At 50.0% G+C, this 16,644-nt stretch overlaps 1 protein-coding gene across 1 annotated transcript in view; it reads left to right on the forward strand.

Moving 5' to 3' along the window:
• Positions 1-16,644, forward strand: part of myo10l1 (myosin X, like 1) — a gene marked incomplete at both ends in the record, with an annotated part of 51,861 nt that overhangs the window by 30,599 nt on the left and 4,618 nt on the right. Inside the window, 27 exons of the mRNA XM_080536210.1 lie at positions 723-807; positions 925-1,031; positions 1,259-1,388; positions 3,009-3,127; positions 3,256-3,402; positions 3,572-3,672; positions 3,850-3,916; positions 4,052-4,144; positions 4,271-4,422; positions 4,744-4,852; positions 6,220-6,300; positions 6,612-6,736; positions 8,010-8,127; positions 8,250-8,356; positions 8,932-9,238; positions 9,506-9,772; positions 10,228-10,839; positions 11,558-11,681; positions 11,862-12,000; positions 12,144-12,248; positions 12,506-12,601; positions 12,923-13,016; positions 13,219-13,274; positions 13,700-13,842; positions 14,187-14,381; positions 14,942-15,099; positions 15,764-15,884. Coding sequence (XP_080392336.1) covers positions 723-807; positions 925-1,031; positions 1,259-1,388; positions 3,009-3,127; positions 3,256-3,402; positions 3,572-3,672; positions 3,850-3,916; positions 4,052-4,144; positions 4,271-4,422; positions 4,744-4,852; positions 6,220-6,300; positions 6,612-6,736; positions 8,010-8,127; positions 8,250-8,356; positions 8,932-9,238; positions 9,506-9,772; positions 10,228-10,839; positions 11,558-11,681; positions 11,862-12,000; positions 12,144-12,248; positions 12,506-12,601; positions 12,923-13,016; positions 13,219-13,274; positions 13,700-13,842; positions 14,187-14,381; positions 14,942-15,099; positions 15,764-15,884 — 3,958 coding nt within the window. The remainder of the gene's footprint in view (positions 1-722; positions 808-924; positions 1,032-1,258; positions 1,389-3,008; positions 3,128-3,255; positions 3,403-3,571; positions 3,673-3,849; positions 3,917-4,051; positions 4,145-4,270; positions 4,423-4,743; positions 4,853-6,219; positions 6,301-6,611; positions 6,737-8,009; positions 8,128-8,249; positions 8,357-8,931; positions 9,239-9,505; positions 9,773-10,227; positions 10,840-11,557; positions 11,682-11,861; positions 12,001-12,143; positions 12,249-12,505; positions 12,602-12,922; positions 13,017-13,218; positions 13,275-13,699; positions 13,843-14,186; positions 14,382-14,941; positions 15,100-15,763; positions 15,885-16,644) is intronic.

Here is a 16,644-nt window from a genome sequence, read left to right on the forward strand (position 1 = left end):
ACACCTCCACCACACCTCCACCACACCTCCTCCACACCTCCTCCACACCTCCACCACACCTCCTCCACACCTCCTCCACACCTCCACCACACCTCCTCCACACCTCCTCCACACCTCCTCCACACCTCCTCCACACCTCCACCACACCTCCTCCACACCTCCTCCACACCTCCACCACACCTCCTCCACACCTCCTCCACACCTCCTCCACACCTCCTCCACACCTCCTCCACACCTCCACCACACCTCCTCCACACCTCCACCACACCTCCTCCACACCTCCTCCACACCTCCACCACACCTCCTCCACACCTCCTCCACACCTCCTCCACACCTCCTCCACACCTCCTCCACACCTCCACCACACCTCCTCCACACCTCCTCCACACCTCCTCCACACCTCCACCACACCTCCTCCACACCTCCTCCACACCTCCACCACACCTCCACCACACCTCCTCCACACCTCCTCCACACCTCCACCACACCTCCACCACACCACACCTCCACCACATCACACCTCCACCACACCTCCTCCACACCTCCTCCACACCTCCACCACACCTCCTCCACACCTCCACCACACCTCCACCACACCTCCTCCACACCTCCACCACACCACACCTCCACCACACCTCCTCCACACCTCCTCCACACCACACCGATAGAAAGAACTCTCATTCTGAATCTCTCACTCTCTCACACGGTTCTTTGTGTTCCAGAACCGGGTGGTGAGGCAGAACCCGGGAGAACGGAACTACCACATCTTCTACGCTTTACTGGCCGGGGCAGCCAAGGAGCACAAGGGTGAGGAGGAGACTCCTGCTGAAGCTGTCCTGATGTTGTGGTGGTGGTGGTGACGTTCACATGGCGGTTTGTTAGCGTTGTGCTAACGTTGTGCTAACGTTGTGCTATCGTTGTCAGAGCTGTACTTCCTGGGGGACCCGCCTGAGTCGTTCCACTATCTGAGGCAGTCGGGTTGTCTGAAGGACAAGAGCCTGGATGACAAACAACTCTTCAACAGTGTCATGGTCAGTGTGTGTGTGTGTGTGTGTATGTGTGTGTGTGTCTGTGTGTGTGTGTGTGTGTGTGCGTCCGTGTCTGTGTGTCTGTGTGTGCATATGCGTGTCTGTGCATATGTGTGTGTGTGCATGCGTGTGTATGCGTATGTTTATGTGTGTCTCTCTTTCCATTGGTGGAGAGTGTGTAGGAGATAGGGAGTGTGTTGAGCCTCCCTCTCTGTCCCTCCCTCCTGCAGGAGGCGCTGAAGGTGATGGAGTTCACGGAGGAGGAGACCAGAGACATGTTCAAGCTGCTGTCTGGGGTCTTACAGATAGGGAACATCGAGTTCATGACCGCAGGGGGAGCACAGATCACTACCAAACAGGGTCAGTGTGTGTGTGTGTGTGTTTGTTTGTGTGACAGTGTGTGTGTGTGTGTGTGTGTACGTGTCTGTGTGTGTTTGTGTGTGTGTGTGTGTGTGTATAGTGTGCGTGTGTGTGTGTGTGTGTGTGTCTGAGTACATGTCTTCTCTGTGTCTCTGTGTCTTCTGTGTATCTGTGTCTCTGTGTCTCTGTGTCTCTGTGTGTGTGTGTGTCTCTGTGTGTGTGTGTGTGTGTGTGTGTGTGTGTGTGTGTGTGTGTGTGTGTGTGCGCGCGCCTGGCTAAAGCGGGGTACACACATAAGGATTTTCTGGCCGATTTTCGGATGGCTGAAAACGACAGAAAACACCGCTTTATTAGATGGCTCTTAACATTTTCCTATAACAAAATCCTGTGGTGTGAGGTGTGTTAAGAGTCAATCTCTCCCGACAACCTGCTCGGAAAATGGGCGTGGCGGCAATCGTAAATGTCAAATGTGTTCAATACTTACGACCAGAAATCATAGGGTTGCCAGATTTTTGGGTGGAATTAGCGGTTTTAGACTGTGGTTAGGGTGGGAAATGTCATTCCCATCTGGCAACCCTGCTCGCGAGTCCAACTATAACGTGGATGGAATGTAGCCAATCAAGAAGCGAGCTGACTTCTTCTTTTCGTTATTAGGCACTTTATTTGCCCTGTCGCACATGGTTGTCTCGTACAGGTCAGTCAGGGTACTACGTTAGATAATAATAATAATAATAACTTTATTTGTATATCGCTTTTCCTGCAAACGTTGCGGCTCAAAGTGCTTTAATCATTATATAATCTTAATTTAATTATTTTGTCATTTAAAGGCAATTCTGGAGTCTGTCGTAACGAAAATCTTTATGTCTGTGGGGTTCTGAAATGGGAAAATCTGCGCACACCACACACAATACGATGAATGAATGGTCTTTATTGTCATTGCTATAGTACAGGTACCAAACAACGAAATTTAGGAGGGGTGGCTCCCCTGGTGCTAGGAAAGAAAAAAAAAACTACAAGAAAAAAAAAAAACACAAGAAGGGAAGGAGCTGGTATACATAAATAAAGGCTATGTACACTATCCACTATACTATACTGTACTGATCAAGGCTGTTCAATCCAAGATTTTGTATTTTCATGTGTGGGGTCTCTCTCAGATAAGATTTCGGTTAAGATTTTGAAAATCCTTATGTGTGTACCCCGCTTTACTTGGCAAAATATGATGATGCTCATGGACATGTGGAGGCGTGTCCCTTTCTGTCCAATTAGGTCATTCCTCAACATGATTTCTGACTTATTAGGGGACCCTCAGTGGCAAAATCTTCCATCATCGTAACTTAATATGTAATCTATCTGTGATGAAGCAGGATATCTGTCACATATGAAAAGGATCACAGAGAATCTAAATAATGACTGTCTGACATCTGAGGTGCGTGTGTGTGTGTGTGTGTGTGTGTGTGTGTGTGTGTGTGTGCGTGTGTGTGCGTGCGCGCGTGTGTGTGCGCGTGTGCGTGTGTGTGCGTGCGTGTGTGTGTGTGTGTGTGTGTGTGTGTGTGTGGGTGCATGTGTGTGTGCGTGTGCATGTATGTGTGTGTGTGTGTAACCTATCTCCCTGTCCTACAGTGGTCACCAATGTCAGTGAGCTGCTGGGTTTGGACTGCTTCCAGCTGTCTGAGGTCATGACTCAGCGATCCATGTTCCTCAGAGGAGAGGAGATCTGCTCTCCACTTACCATAGAACAGGTACACACACACACACACACACACACACACACATACACACACACACACACACATTCATTGATAAATTGACACATTGAAATTCCAAATCAATGTCCTCTCTCTCTTTCTCTCCTCCTCTGATGTGATAGGCGGTGGATTCCCGAGACTCTGTTGCCATGGCGCTGTACTCCCAGTGTTTCTCCTGGATCATTCTCCGGATCAACCAGAAGATCAGAGGGAAGGACAACTTCAAATCCATCGGCATCCTCGACATCTTCGGCTTTGAGAACTTTGAGGTGACGGCCCCCTCTCCCTCTCATCACCCACTTCACCCATCACCCATCCAAAACACACATACACACACACACACACACACACACATATTATGTCTTCCCTACCTATTGTGCTTATTATTGCTTTATGGATCAAACTCAGACACATAGACGGTACGTTGTGTGTGTGTAGGTGAATCGGTTTGAGCAGTTCAACATCAACTACGCCAACGAGAAACTACAGGAGTACTTCAACAAACACATCTTCTCCCTGGAGCAGCTGGAGTATAACAGGTACTGTATGGAGACACACACACACACACACACACACACACTAGTTAAAGGATGCAATGTGTTTTTGCGTAGGTAATAGATGCGTTATGTTTTGTGTGTGTGTGTGTGTGTGTGTGGGTGGGTGTGTGTGTGCGTGTGTGTGTGTGTGTGTGTGTGTGTGTGTGTGCATTTCCACAGGGAGGGCGTTCAGTGGGAGGCCATAGACTGGATGGATAACGCAGAGTGTCTGGACCTCATAGAGAAGGTAAGAGAACACAGAGTGTCTGGACCTCATAGAGAAGGTAAGAGAAGGCTCGACTTGTGACCACTAGGGTCAACATGAAGTTGGATATTATTTTATTCATAAAATATTGTTTTTGGGGGTTGTTCTTCCCCTCAGAAACTGGGTATGCTGGCACTGATTAACGAGGAGAGTCGCTTCCCCAAAGGCACCGATTTCACACTCCTGGAGAAGCTACACAGCAAACATGCAGTGAGTTATAAACACACACACACACACACACACATAGACACACATGTTATGTGATAGCCTATAATATCATGTAGTGTAACATGATGTTCTCTCTCTCTCTCTCTCTCTCTCTCTCTCTCTCTGCAGACTAACCCTTACTACGTGAAGCCCAGACTGGCTGACCACCAGTTTGGCATCAAACACTACGCTGGAGAGGTTCTGTACGACGTCAAAGGGGTCCTGGAGAAGAACAGAGACACCTTCAGAGACGACATCCTCAACATGCTGAAGGAGAGCAGGTAACACACACACCCACGCATGCACACCCACATGCATACGCACACACACACGCACACACACACACACACACACACACACACACACACATACACACACACACACACACACACACACACACACATTATTCTGAGAGAAAAGCTTTGAGTCCTAAGCTTCCTGCCCAGTGGCTAGGTACATGTCGTTTGAAGTACAGTAGACAGTCCCACTTCCTGTCTTTTGCGGCTTTTGACCAACCATAACGTCTCTCTCAGAACCCAAGTGTTGGTCTGTAACCCAGGCGTGTGTTGGTGTGTGATAGAAGTGTGTGTCTCTCCCTCCAGACTGGACTTCATCTACGACCTGTTTGAGAGAGTGGGCAGCAGGAACAACGAGGAGACTCTGAAGATGGGGACCGCCCGGCGCAAGCCCACCGTCAGCTCCCAGTTCAGGGTGAGAGACTCCTCCACCTGTCCTGCACCAGAGACACCTCCACCTGTCCTGCACCAGAGGCTTCCCTTTATTTATTGATGGTTATTTTCTTTGAGTGGGGCAGTTCCACTGTTCTATTTTGAAGTGAACGCGTTTCAACCCTCGGGCTACCAGCTAGCTAGCTCACTATCAACAAACCAAGCATGATTAACAATAGTAACCCACAAACAATGTTGTACAATGAACTAACCAGTACGACTTTCAGCCGCAGATTCTGCGTCTCGGTCGGTCTGCGGTACGTCCTCGCGGTGTTCATCTTCCTGGCCGTTCTCGTCCTCGACTGGTCCAGGCCGCGCCACGCTTTCTTCCTGGCCCAGTTGCAAACTGTCCACCAAAGCCAAGGGGTTGAGTGGCTGGTGCCCCAAATGGACTGGCATATCTCGAAATATGGCCAGCTCAATCCCATGGTGGTCGTTTATATGGTGAAATCTTTTCCGAAGACTCCTTAGTTTGTTGATGACCTGAGCCTTTAGCCTAATTATGCCACGCTCACGTAGCATTACAGTAACCATCTCGTACACTACAGAGTCTCTGACCGTTCCAGAGATCTGCCTACCTATCTCAGTCTCTGTTCGGATGGAAAGAAGCTTCCTCGTTTCGATGTCGGACCAGTTTCCAGACATGATTGTTGTAGATAAAAAAAGAAACTGAGAACTGAAACAAACAAACAAACAAACAAACTGAAAACAGGTGTTTGTTGCTGAATCCAATTCGACAAGCATATAAACAGGAAGCAAACAGGAAGCAAACAGGAAGAGGAAGCAAACAGGAAGAGCGTCATCAGCAGAGGCAGAGGCTTGCGATTGGTTAACTTGTTTCACGTGAAAATGTCTTGCGTCAGACATACGTAACCTTGTGCGTGCCGGACCAGGGAATCTTCAGGCTTCTATTCACACTTACCGCGACCCGGTACTTTCCATGGAATTAAACATGGTCTCGACCCATGTAATTGCCCGGGCGGATTTCCCTGGTCAGTCGCGTTCAGACATAAGCCGACCCTGGAAATTCCATGGAATCTACTGGGAAGGCTCGTATGTGTGAAAGGGGCTTACAGTATGTCAGCAGTGCAAGGCACGGATTCCAACCCATGCTGACATGGGCATGTGTGTGTGTGCACTGAAGGCCGCGGTGCTGGACCACCGGAACACCCCAGGCCACGAAGAATATTCTCATGCTTAGTTGTGCTTTACTAGTTGTAGTGGTGGCCTATACCTACCCCAGGGTTGATCAAATTACATTCAATTGTTTTCTGATTATCTCTCTCTCTCTCTCTCTCTCTCTCTCTCTCTCTCTCTCTCTCTCTCTCTCTCTCTCTCTCTCTCTCTCAGGACTCTCTCCATTCTCTCATGAATACTCTGAGTGTGTCCAATCCTTTCTTTGTGCGCTGCATCAAACCCAACAATCAGAAGGTCAGTTTGATCTGTTACACCACATACAGAATCTAGGGTGCTGTATATCTATATCAAGACTTCAGGGGAGGCTGGTGAAGGTCGAAATCGGAGGACAGGACATGGAATGTGGAATGGTGTGTTTGATACAAGAATTGATTCCATGCGTAACAATGAGCCCCGTCCGCCAATTTCTACCTCCACCAGTCTCCCCTGCAAGTCTTGCATCCTCACCCCCACCTTTTGAGGACAGTGACATGGAATGGGTGAGTAGGTTCCACTCTACACTGTGAGGTAACAAACCATAATGTTTTCACCTCTGACCTCTCCAGAACCCCAACGTGTTTGACCCGGAGGTGGTTCTGAATCAGCTGAGGTATTCTGGGATGCTGGAGACAGTTAAGATCCGTCGAGCTGGGTTCCCAGTCCGCAGAACCTTCAGAGACTTCTTCTGCCGGTCAGTCTCTCTGTGTGTGTCTGTGTGCCTGTGTGTGTGTGTGTGTCTGTGTGTGTGTGTGTGTGTGTGTGTCTGTGTGTCTGTGTGTGTGTCTGTGTGTGTGTGTGTGTGTGTGTGTGTCAGTGTGTGTCAGTGTGTGTCTGTGTGTGTCTGTGTGTCTGTGTGTGTGTGTGTGTGTGTTTCTGTGTGTACGTGTGTGTGTGTGTGTGTGTGTGTGTCTGTGTGTGTGTGTGTGTGTGTGTCTGTGTGTGTCTGTGTGTCTGTGTGTGTGTGTGTCTGTGTGTGTCTGTGTGTGTGTGTGTGTGTGTGTGTGTGTGTCTGTGTGTCTGTGTGTCTGTGTGTGTGTGTCTGTGTGTGTGTGTGTGTGTGTGTGTCAGTGTGTGTCTGTGTGTGTGTGTGTCTGTGTGTCTGTGTGTGTGTGTGTGTGTGTGTGTGTGTGTGTTTCTGTGTGTATGTGTGTGTGTGTGTGTGTGTGTGTGTGTGTGTGTGTCTGTGTCTGTGTCCTGGAATAGAAAGAAACTGTTGTTTTATGATATTCATCCTTTGTTAATTGTTAATTGTTAATTGTTAATTTTATTTATAATGCGCCCCCCATCCAACTTTTATATCGGCCCGGGGCGCAGCCCGGGTAAAGGAACAGATAAAGACAAGGACAAGGACAAGGAACACAGAAAGCAAACAGACACAGACTACTTAAACGAACATCTCAAGGGATACAATTTACAACAAATAGGGAGTAGACTTAGGGAACATCATTGACGAAGAGGTGGGTTTTTAACTTGGCTCTAAAGGAGTCCAGAGTGGGGGCAGACTTGATGGCGGAAGGGAGCGCGTTCCACAGGGTCGGTGCTATCACCGCAAAGGCACGGTCACCCTTCCTCTTGAGGTTGGTGCGGGGGACCCTCAGGCTGAGTTGGGCGTCGGACCTGAGTCTGGGCCTTGAGGTGGAAGACAGGTCCAGGAGGTCCTTGATGTAGGGTGGGGCGAGACTGTTGAGAGCTTTGTAGACAAAGGTGCAGATCTTGAACTTCACTCTCTTCTTTACTGGGAGCCAGTGAAGGGAGATGAGGACAGGGGAGATGTGGTCCCTCATTTTAGTGCCTGACACCAGCCTGGTAGCGGCATTTTGGACTAGCTGCAGGCGGTAGATGGTCTTATCAGGAAGTCCAGCATAGAGTGAGTTGCAGTAGTCGAGCCTAGAGGTGTTCCCTATTCATCTGTCCCTCTCTCTCTATCTCTCTCTCCTTCTCTCTCCCCCCCCTCTCTCTCTCAGGTATAAGATCATTCTGAAGCAGAAGGTGACTGTTGCCGGTGACGACAAGAAGAGATGTACAGACCTCCTGTACAAATATGACAAGGTCAAGAAGGAATGGCAGCTGGGCAAGACCAAGGTACCAGTCAGCCTCCGCCAGACGGCCCTCAGTGGCGCCCCCTAGTGGACTCACCTGCACCTGGCACGCCTAACCATTGGAGGTCGACATGACCTCTGACCTCTCACCTCTTGCCCCTGCAGGTGTTCATGAAGGAGTGTCTGGAGCAGCGTCTGGAGAAAGACAGGGATGCGGTGCGCCGCTGTGCTGGCCTGGTGATCAGAGCCCATCTCCTCGCCTACATGGCCAGGTGAGACACACACACACACACACACACACCAGTGTAGGACTCACCTCTTCACACACACAGCCAATAGCAGATAAGAATACTGTACACACAGCCAATAGCAGATACGAATACTGTATACACAGCCAATAGCAGATAAGAATACTGTACACACAGCCAATAGCAGATAAGAATACTGTACACACAGCCAATAGCAGATAAGAATACTGTACACACAGCCAATAGCAGATAAGAATACTGTACACACAGCCAATAGCAGATAGGAATACACACAGCCAATAGCAGATAAGAATACTGTACACACAGCCAATAGCAGATAAGAATACTGTACACACAGCCAATAGCAGATAGGAATACACACAGCCAATAGCAGAAAAGAATACTGTACACACAGCAATTAGCAGATAAGAATCCATACAACCAATCGCAGATAATAATGTTTATGTGAAACTGAGCTCTAGAATGTTCCTCTGAGTGTTTGTTGCTCAGATGTCTGTGTTTGGCGATGTATGTGTGTGTGTGTGTGTGTGTGTGTGTGTGTGTGTATGTGTGTCTCATTCGTCCTCTCCTGCTAACAGGAAGTACTTTAAGCGCGCACGTGCCAGCATCATCACCCTCCAGAGGCAACTGCGCACTCACCTCCAGCGAAAAGGGTTTCTACGGAAACGCTCGGCGACACTGGTGCTGCAAAAACACCGGCGAGGTCAGGTGGCCCGAACACGCGTCCGAAAGCTCAGAGAAGAGAAGAAGAAGAAAGAGGAGGAAGAGAGGAAGAAAAGAGAGGCGCTGGAGGGGAAGACACCGTCAGAGCAAGGGGGTGGAAAGAAGGAGGGAGAGGAGGATGGACTGAAAGCGGGAGGAGGAGGAGAGGCGAAGGGTTCCGAGGTAAAATCTCCTTACTTTACAGCTCTTTGCTCACCCCATTTTTAGAAAGTGGTCCGGTCCTTTGTGATAGACCACCACAGAAGATGGGTTCATCCATCGTATCAGACGGGGGGAGAGTTTTGTCGGATGCAATCGTTTACGAAGTAGACCTCAAGTCACTCATTCACAATGCTGCCCCCCAATCATTTATACTCCTTCTCCCTCTCTTTTCCTCTTCCTCCCCCACCCCTCCCTCCTCCCCTCCTCCTCTCCCCCCTCCCACGCCAGGTCACGTCTCCTAAAGGCACGGAGGAAGAGGCCAAGCAGATGGAGGACATCTTGCGTCTGGAGCTGGAGATCGAGCGCCTGCAGAAGCAGCGGGAGGACGGGGTGTCCCAGCTCAACGAGTCGTCCAGGGAGGAGCTGCGGCTACGGAGGGACGCCGAGATCAAACGGCTGAAGAAGGAGGCCTCCCGCAAGGCCACCGAACTAATCGACCTCCTGGATTTCGGAGGCCTGGATCCCGGATTAGCCGCGGGGGCTAACGCTGCTGAGGTATGGATGGAAGATTCAGGGTGCGATCCTAAAGGGGGGGTGGGGGGGGGCGGAGGAATCGCAGGTGGGGGTGTAGGCATATGTTTAGAGGGATGCTAATGGAGCATTGTCTTAACTCATTTAGTGCCGTGGGTGAATAAGATCACCCAAAGTGCGAGTGCCAAGGGGGACTTTATTCATCAGAAATGCATAAATGATGACGCTTCATTTTGTAGCCAATCAAAGTGTTGTTGCTAGGTAAACACCACATAAACACTTTGAGGGTTTCTGGAATTCTTTGACAGTTAGTGAGTTAAAAAACTTGAAACATCATGGTAAAAGTCCATAGGCTACATCCTCACAAATAACATGTTTCTGTCTTTGATTATTCACCAAAAGGCCCACTGTTCCAGTGATGAACCAAAAAAGTGCTTTTCTGTCTCTGCCCCTGCCCTAACCCTCCCTCCCCCCCCCAGGCAAGGCTCCAGGAGGGGGCAGCCGCTGCCACCGCCGTGCCCCAGGAGGAGGAGGTGGACGAGGGCTTCCACGCCGAGGAGGAGTGCATCCCCCTCCCAGACTTCCCCCCTCCGGCCGAGACGGACGCCCCCCTGGACCAGGACATCTTCGCCCACCTGCCCCCTCCTCCACCCGCCTTCGCAGAGGGGACCACCGTGTCCTCTACCTCTCCTCCCCCTCCTCCCCTTCCTCCCCCCTCCGCCGACGGATCCATCCCCCCTCCTCCCCCTCCTCCTCCACCACCACCACCAGAGGATGGGCCTGCTGTGCCTCCCCCACCTCCTCCCCCTCCGCCTCCGGCCCTTCTAGGGCCTCCCGGAGAGGGGAAGGGAGAGAGGAAGACGAGTATGGTGGAGAGCCTGGGAGACGGGGAGGAGCCTATCTACAGCATGCCGGGGGACACCGAGTCGGATTACGACCAGGAGGAAGAGGACGGGTCTGTTACCGCAGGAGACGACGGCTCCGTCTCCGGGGGTAACCGGGGGAGCGCAGCCATGACAGAAGAGGAACAGCTGAGGAAGTCCACCTGCACCAACGCCAGTCTGGAGTCATACAGAGGCAGCTCTGACTCGGTGGGTACACACACACACACACACATACACATACACGCACACACACGCACATACACATACACGCTCACACACACACGCACATGCACACACGCACATGCACACACGCACGCACGCGCGCACACACACACACACACACACACACACACACACATACATACATACACGCACGCGCACACACACATGCACACACATGTACACACACACACACATACCTACACACATGCACACACACAGGTACAAGATGGAGATGATAAGATGACACACACACACACATACACATACACGCACGCGCACACACACACGCACATGCACGCACACACGCGCGCACACACACACACACACACACACACATACATACACGCACGCGCACACACACATGCACACACACGCACACACACACACACACACACACACACATACCTACACACATGCACACACACAGGTACAAGATGGAGATGATAAGATGATTTGTGCTTCCCACTAAAAGCTTCTAGCCATGAGATTACTGGAACAGGAGTGGGGGGAGGCAGCATCGATGTAGGGTCACACACACACACACACACACACCTATACACACACACACACACACACACACACAGTCTCATACACACACAGACACACACACACACACACACACACACACAGTCTCATACACAGACACACACACAGACACACACTATGCCCTGTGTGTTGACTATGGTGTATGTGTGGTTGTCAGTATGTGGAGAGTGATGATGAGCATGACGGTCTGCTGGACACTGATGAGGAAGTGACCAACGGCAGAGTGACCATCCTCAACGGGAACGGACCCCCCTACTTCCACAGCTACCTCTACATGAAAGGTGAGTACACACACACACACACACACACACTCAAGGACGGCTGTGGCGCAGGAGGCACACTCACTCGCCATGTCTCTGTGTGTCTATGGGACTCTGCATTTTTACCCCCCGTCACTCCCCCTCTCTCTCTCCCTCTCTATCTCTCCCTCCTCTCCCCCTTCTCCCCCTCCTCCCCTCCAGCTGGTCTGATGATCCCGTGGCGTCGGCGGTGGTGCGTGTTGAAGGACGAGACCTTCATGTGGTTCCGGTCCAAGCAGGAGTCTCTCAAGTCCGGCTGGCTGTATAAGAAGGGCGGAGGCCTCACCACTCTCTCACGCAGGTGAGTCCATTCAGCCTCCCACAGCCTCCCTTTTCTACCTCCTCCAGCCTCCACTTGTTGTGGACTGTAAGGGGGGTCTATACGATCTATACGGTGTTCCTATTGGTTCTAACCCCCTCCTGCCTCCCTTCCACGCCCCCCAGGAACTGGAAGATGCGCTGGTTCGTCCTGAGAGACAACAAGCTCATGTACTTCGACAACGACAGCGAGGAGAAGCTGAAGGGGACCATCGACATCCGCGCCGCCAAGTAAGACTCCGACACCCACGATGCAACACTGCACCTCCTCTGCCACGATGTCTTTCTCGTCGTTCCTCCCCTCTGCGTTCATATATATTGAAAGTCCCGTTTTTTTGTCTATATTCGATCGATATTTCGGTTTTCCAGTTACCCCCGACCCGCCAGTGAGGACCAGTGAGGAGCTGTTTCGAACCTCTTTTAAAAGTGTCTGTTTGTGTGTGTGTGTGTGTGTGTGTGTGTGTGTGTGTGTGTGTGTGTGTTTCCAGGGAGATAGTGGACAACCATGAGAAGGAGAATGCTATGAACATCGTGACAGATGAGAGGACCTACCAGGTGTTTGCTGAGTCGCCAGAGGACGCCAGGTACAGACACGCACAGGCTGACCTGTCAAAGTGTACAGAGTAGAAGGATAGGGCCAATGTTATTCAGCGATTTCAATCTGTTTTTATTATTATCTCTCTTTCTCTCTCTCTTTCTCTCTCTCTTTCTCTCTGTCTCTCTCTCTCCCTCTCTCTCCCTCTCTCTCTCTCTCTCTCCCCCTCTCTCTCTTTCTCTCCCCCTCTCTCTCTTTCTCTCTTTCTCTCTCCCTCTCTCTCTCTCTCTTCCTCTCCCCCTCTCTCTCTCTCTCTCTCTCTCTCTCGCTCTCCCTCCCTCTCTCTCTCTCTTTCTCTCTCCCTCTCTAGTGGGTGGTTTAACGTGCTCAGTAAGGTACATGTGTGTACTCCGGAGCAGATTTTGGAGATGTCCCATGAACAGGCCAACCCAAAGAACGCAGTGGTCAGTCTACACATGTTTTGCATGTGTTATAACAACTTACATGTGTTATTACACTATTTTTATTACATGCTAAACATGCTTTACACACAAGGCTATACAGAGACTGTGAACATGAAGTATTATACATACATTATACATGTTATACTGTACAAACACGTGTTAGAATATCTGTATTCTATATCTCTCTCTGTTACTCCTGTAGGGGACTCTGGACGTGGGGCTGATTGACTCGGTCTGTGCGTCTGACAACCCTGACCGGTGAGTCCCCTCTCCCACACACACACACACACACACACACACACACACACACACACACACACACACACACACACACACACACACTAATCCCTTCATAGTCTACACTAAGCCCAAAACACTGCAATATATAGTAGGCTACAGGTGGTGCAATATGCAGTCATTTTGTCATCCACACACACACACACACATACACACAAACACACATACACACACACACACACACGTGCACACACATACACACACAAACACGCACACTCAATTTGGTCAGAAAATGTTCACAAAAGATCTCTTTTCTGAGAAACACACACACACACACACACACACACACACACACACACACAGGCACTCAATTTGGTCAGAAAATGTTCTCTTTGCTGTCATGAACAGTCCCTGTGCTGACCAGTGTGTGTCGGGTGCTCCTCCAGGCCCAACTCGTTTGTGATCATCACAGCCAACAGAGTGATCCACTGTAACACAGACACCCCGGAGGAGATGCACCACTGGATCAGCCTGCTGCAGAAACCCAAGGGAGACGCCAAGATAGACGGACAGGAGTTCCTCGTCAGGGGTGGGTACCACACACACACACACACACACACACACACACACACACACACATATGCATGGACACACACACGCATGCATGCAGGCACACACACACACACACACACAAACACACACACACACACACAGAGACACACACACATGCATGGACACACACAGCTGCTACATGATCCGTTCTATTTCTCTGACCTCATCCTAATATCCCTCTCTCTCTCTCTCTCTCTCTCTCTCTCTCTCTCTCTCTCTCTCTCTCTCTCTCTCTCTGTCTCTCTCTCTCTCTCTCTCTCTGTCTATCTCTCTCTCTCTCTCTCTGTCTCTCTCTCTCTCTCATCCTCCCATCCTTCCCAGGCTGGCTCCATAAGGAGATGAAGACCGGGCCTAAGAGCACCCATCTGAAGCTGAAGAAACGCTGGTTCGTCCTGACCCACAACTCCCTGGACTACTACAAGAGCGCCGAACGGAACTCCTCCAAGATGGGAACGCTGGTCCTCAACTCCCTCTGCTCTGCCGTTCAGCCGGAAGAACGGGTGTACCGAGAGACAGGTGAGAGAGAGAGATAGAGAGAGAGAGAGAGAGAGAGAGAGAGAGAGAGAGAGAGAGAGGGAGGAGAGAGGAGAGAGGGAGGGAAGGGATAGATGGTAGGGAAATGAGAGAGAGAGAGAGAGAGAGAGAGAGAGAGAGAGAGAGGAGAAATTGAGTTTTCTCGATATGAACATTCTGAAGCACTGCTAAGTAAGTGTGTTTGTGAGCGTGTGTGTGTGTGTGTGTGTGTGTGTATGTGATTATGGGATGAAGGGGTTAGTGTGTAGGGGTAGCAGTTCCCAGACCTGTGGGGGCCCCCTGAGAAGATCAAACTAACCTCTATGTTTTCATGAATAAGACACATGCACATTTTGTATTTGTATGATGACAAAATGACTGCATATTGCACCTGTAGCCTACATTGCAGTGTTTTGGGGTTAGTGTGTGTATAGACTGAGCCTGTGTTAGACTATGAAAGGGTTAGTGTGTGTGTGTGTGTGTGCGTGTGTGTGTGTGTGTGTGTGTGTGTGTGTGTGTGTGTGTGTGTGTGTATATAGACTGAGCCTGTGTTGTGTTTGTAGGCTACTGGAACGTCCTGGTGCACGGGCGTAAACATTCCTACCGCCTCTACACCAAGATGCTGAATGAGGCCATGAGGTGGACCGCTGCCATACAGGGCGTCATAGACACCAAGCTGCCCATAGAGACCCCCACACTACAGCTCATCAGAGACATCAAGGTAAAACACACACACACACACATACTGGGAACTGAAATGTATTTTACGACAAAACAGCATCCGCACACTCAAATCTGTGCAAAAAACGTTTGTTTATTATTATTATTACCTTCTTCAGGCATAAAGCAGACAAGTGAATGCAGTGGTATAAAGGCTTCAAACAACATCACTTGATTTAGCCAATGCACAACATCTGTGTCAAATATTTCACCTAGTGGCTTCACCTTAAGGTAATTGTAGTCCTAGATTTAGTGGACTACAAAAAGCACATACACAAGTGTTCATGAGACAGAAAACTACATCAAATATTTACAATATATATACATATCAGAACAAAAAACTATAGAGAAATGCTACAAACATGCAGACATCAGGCAGTAGCCATCATATAGCATAGAACATAGTGAACATAGTGTCTAAAGCAATTTATTCATATAGCACAACACTCATGTCAAAATCCTCATTCAAACCTAGGAGTTGTAGACTTTCTTTCTTTACCCTCTCTGAAGGGTAATCTGTTCTTGCTTGCAATAAAGAGTTGAATCTGACCTCTTGTGTGTGTGTGTGTGTGTGTGTGTGTGTGTGTGTGTGTGTGTGTGTGTGTGTGTGTGTGTGTGTGTGTGTGTGTGTGTGTGTGTGTGTGTGTGTGTGTGTGTGTGTGTAGGACAACAGTGTGAACCCGGAGGCGGTGGAAATGACCTACAGAAGGAACCCCATCCTCAGATACACCCAGCACCCTCTGCACTCCCCACTCTTACCACTGCCCTATGGAGAGGTCTCCAGCAGTAAGTATACACACTACACACTAACCCCTACACACTACACACTAACTCCTACACACTACACACTAACCCCTACACACTACACAGTAACACCTACATACCACACCCTAACCCCTACACACTACACCCTAACTCCTACACACTACACACTAACCCCTACACACTACACCCTAATCCCTACACACTACACACTAACCCCTACACACTACACAATACACCCTAACTCCTACACTCTACACACGACACCCTAACCCTTACATAATACACTCTACACCCTAGCTCCTACACACTACACGCTAACCCCTACACACTACACCCTAATCCCTACATACTACACACTACACCCTACCACTCTTACCACTGCCCTATGGAGAGGTCAGCACATTTCTGTTATTATGCCAGTGATTTGATAATAGCCTTTTTCTCTGCCTGTGTCACTCTCTCTCTGCCCCCACTCTCTCTCTCTCTCTCTTTCTCTCTCTCTGCCCCCCCTCTCTCTCTTTCTCTCTCTCTCTGCCCCCCCATCTCTCTCTTTCTCTCTCTCTCTGCCCCCCCATCTCTCTCTTTCTCTCTCTCTCTGCCCCCCATCTCTCTCTTTCTCTCTCTCTCTGCCCCCCCATCTCTCTCTTTCTCTCTCTCTCTCTGCCCTCATCTCTCTCTTTCTCTCTCTCTCTGCCCCCCCATCTCTCTCTTTCTCTCTCTCTCTGCCCCCCCTCTCTCTTTCTCTCTCTCTCTGCCCCCCCCCTCTCTCTCTTTTTCTCTA

Source organism: Nansenia antarctica, assembly GCF_963989245.1.
Source record: "Nansenia antarctica genome assembly, chromosome: 1".
Taxonomy (NCBI): domain Eukaryota; kingdom Metazoa; phylum Chordata; class Actinopteri; order Argentiniformes; family Microstomatidae; genus Nansenia; species Nansenia antarctica.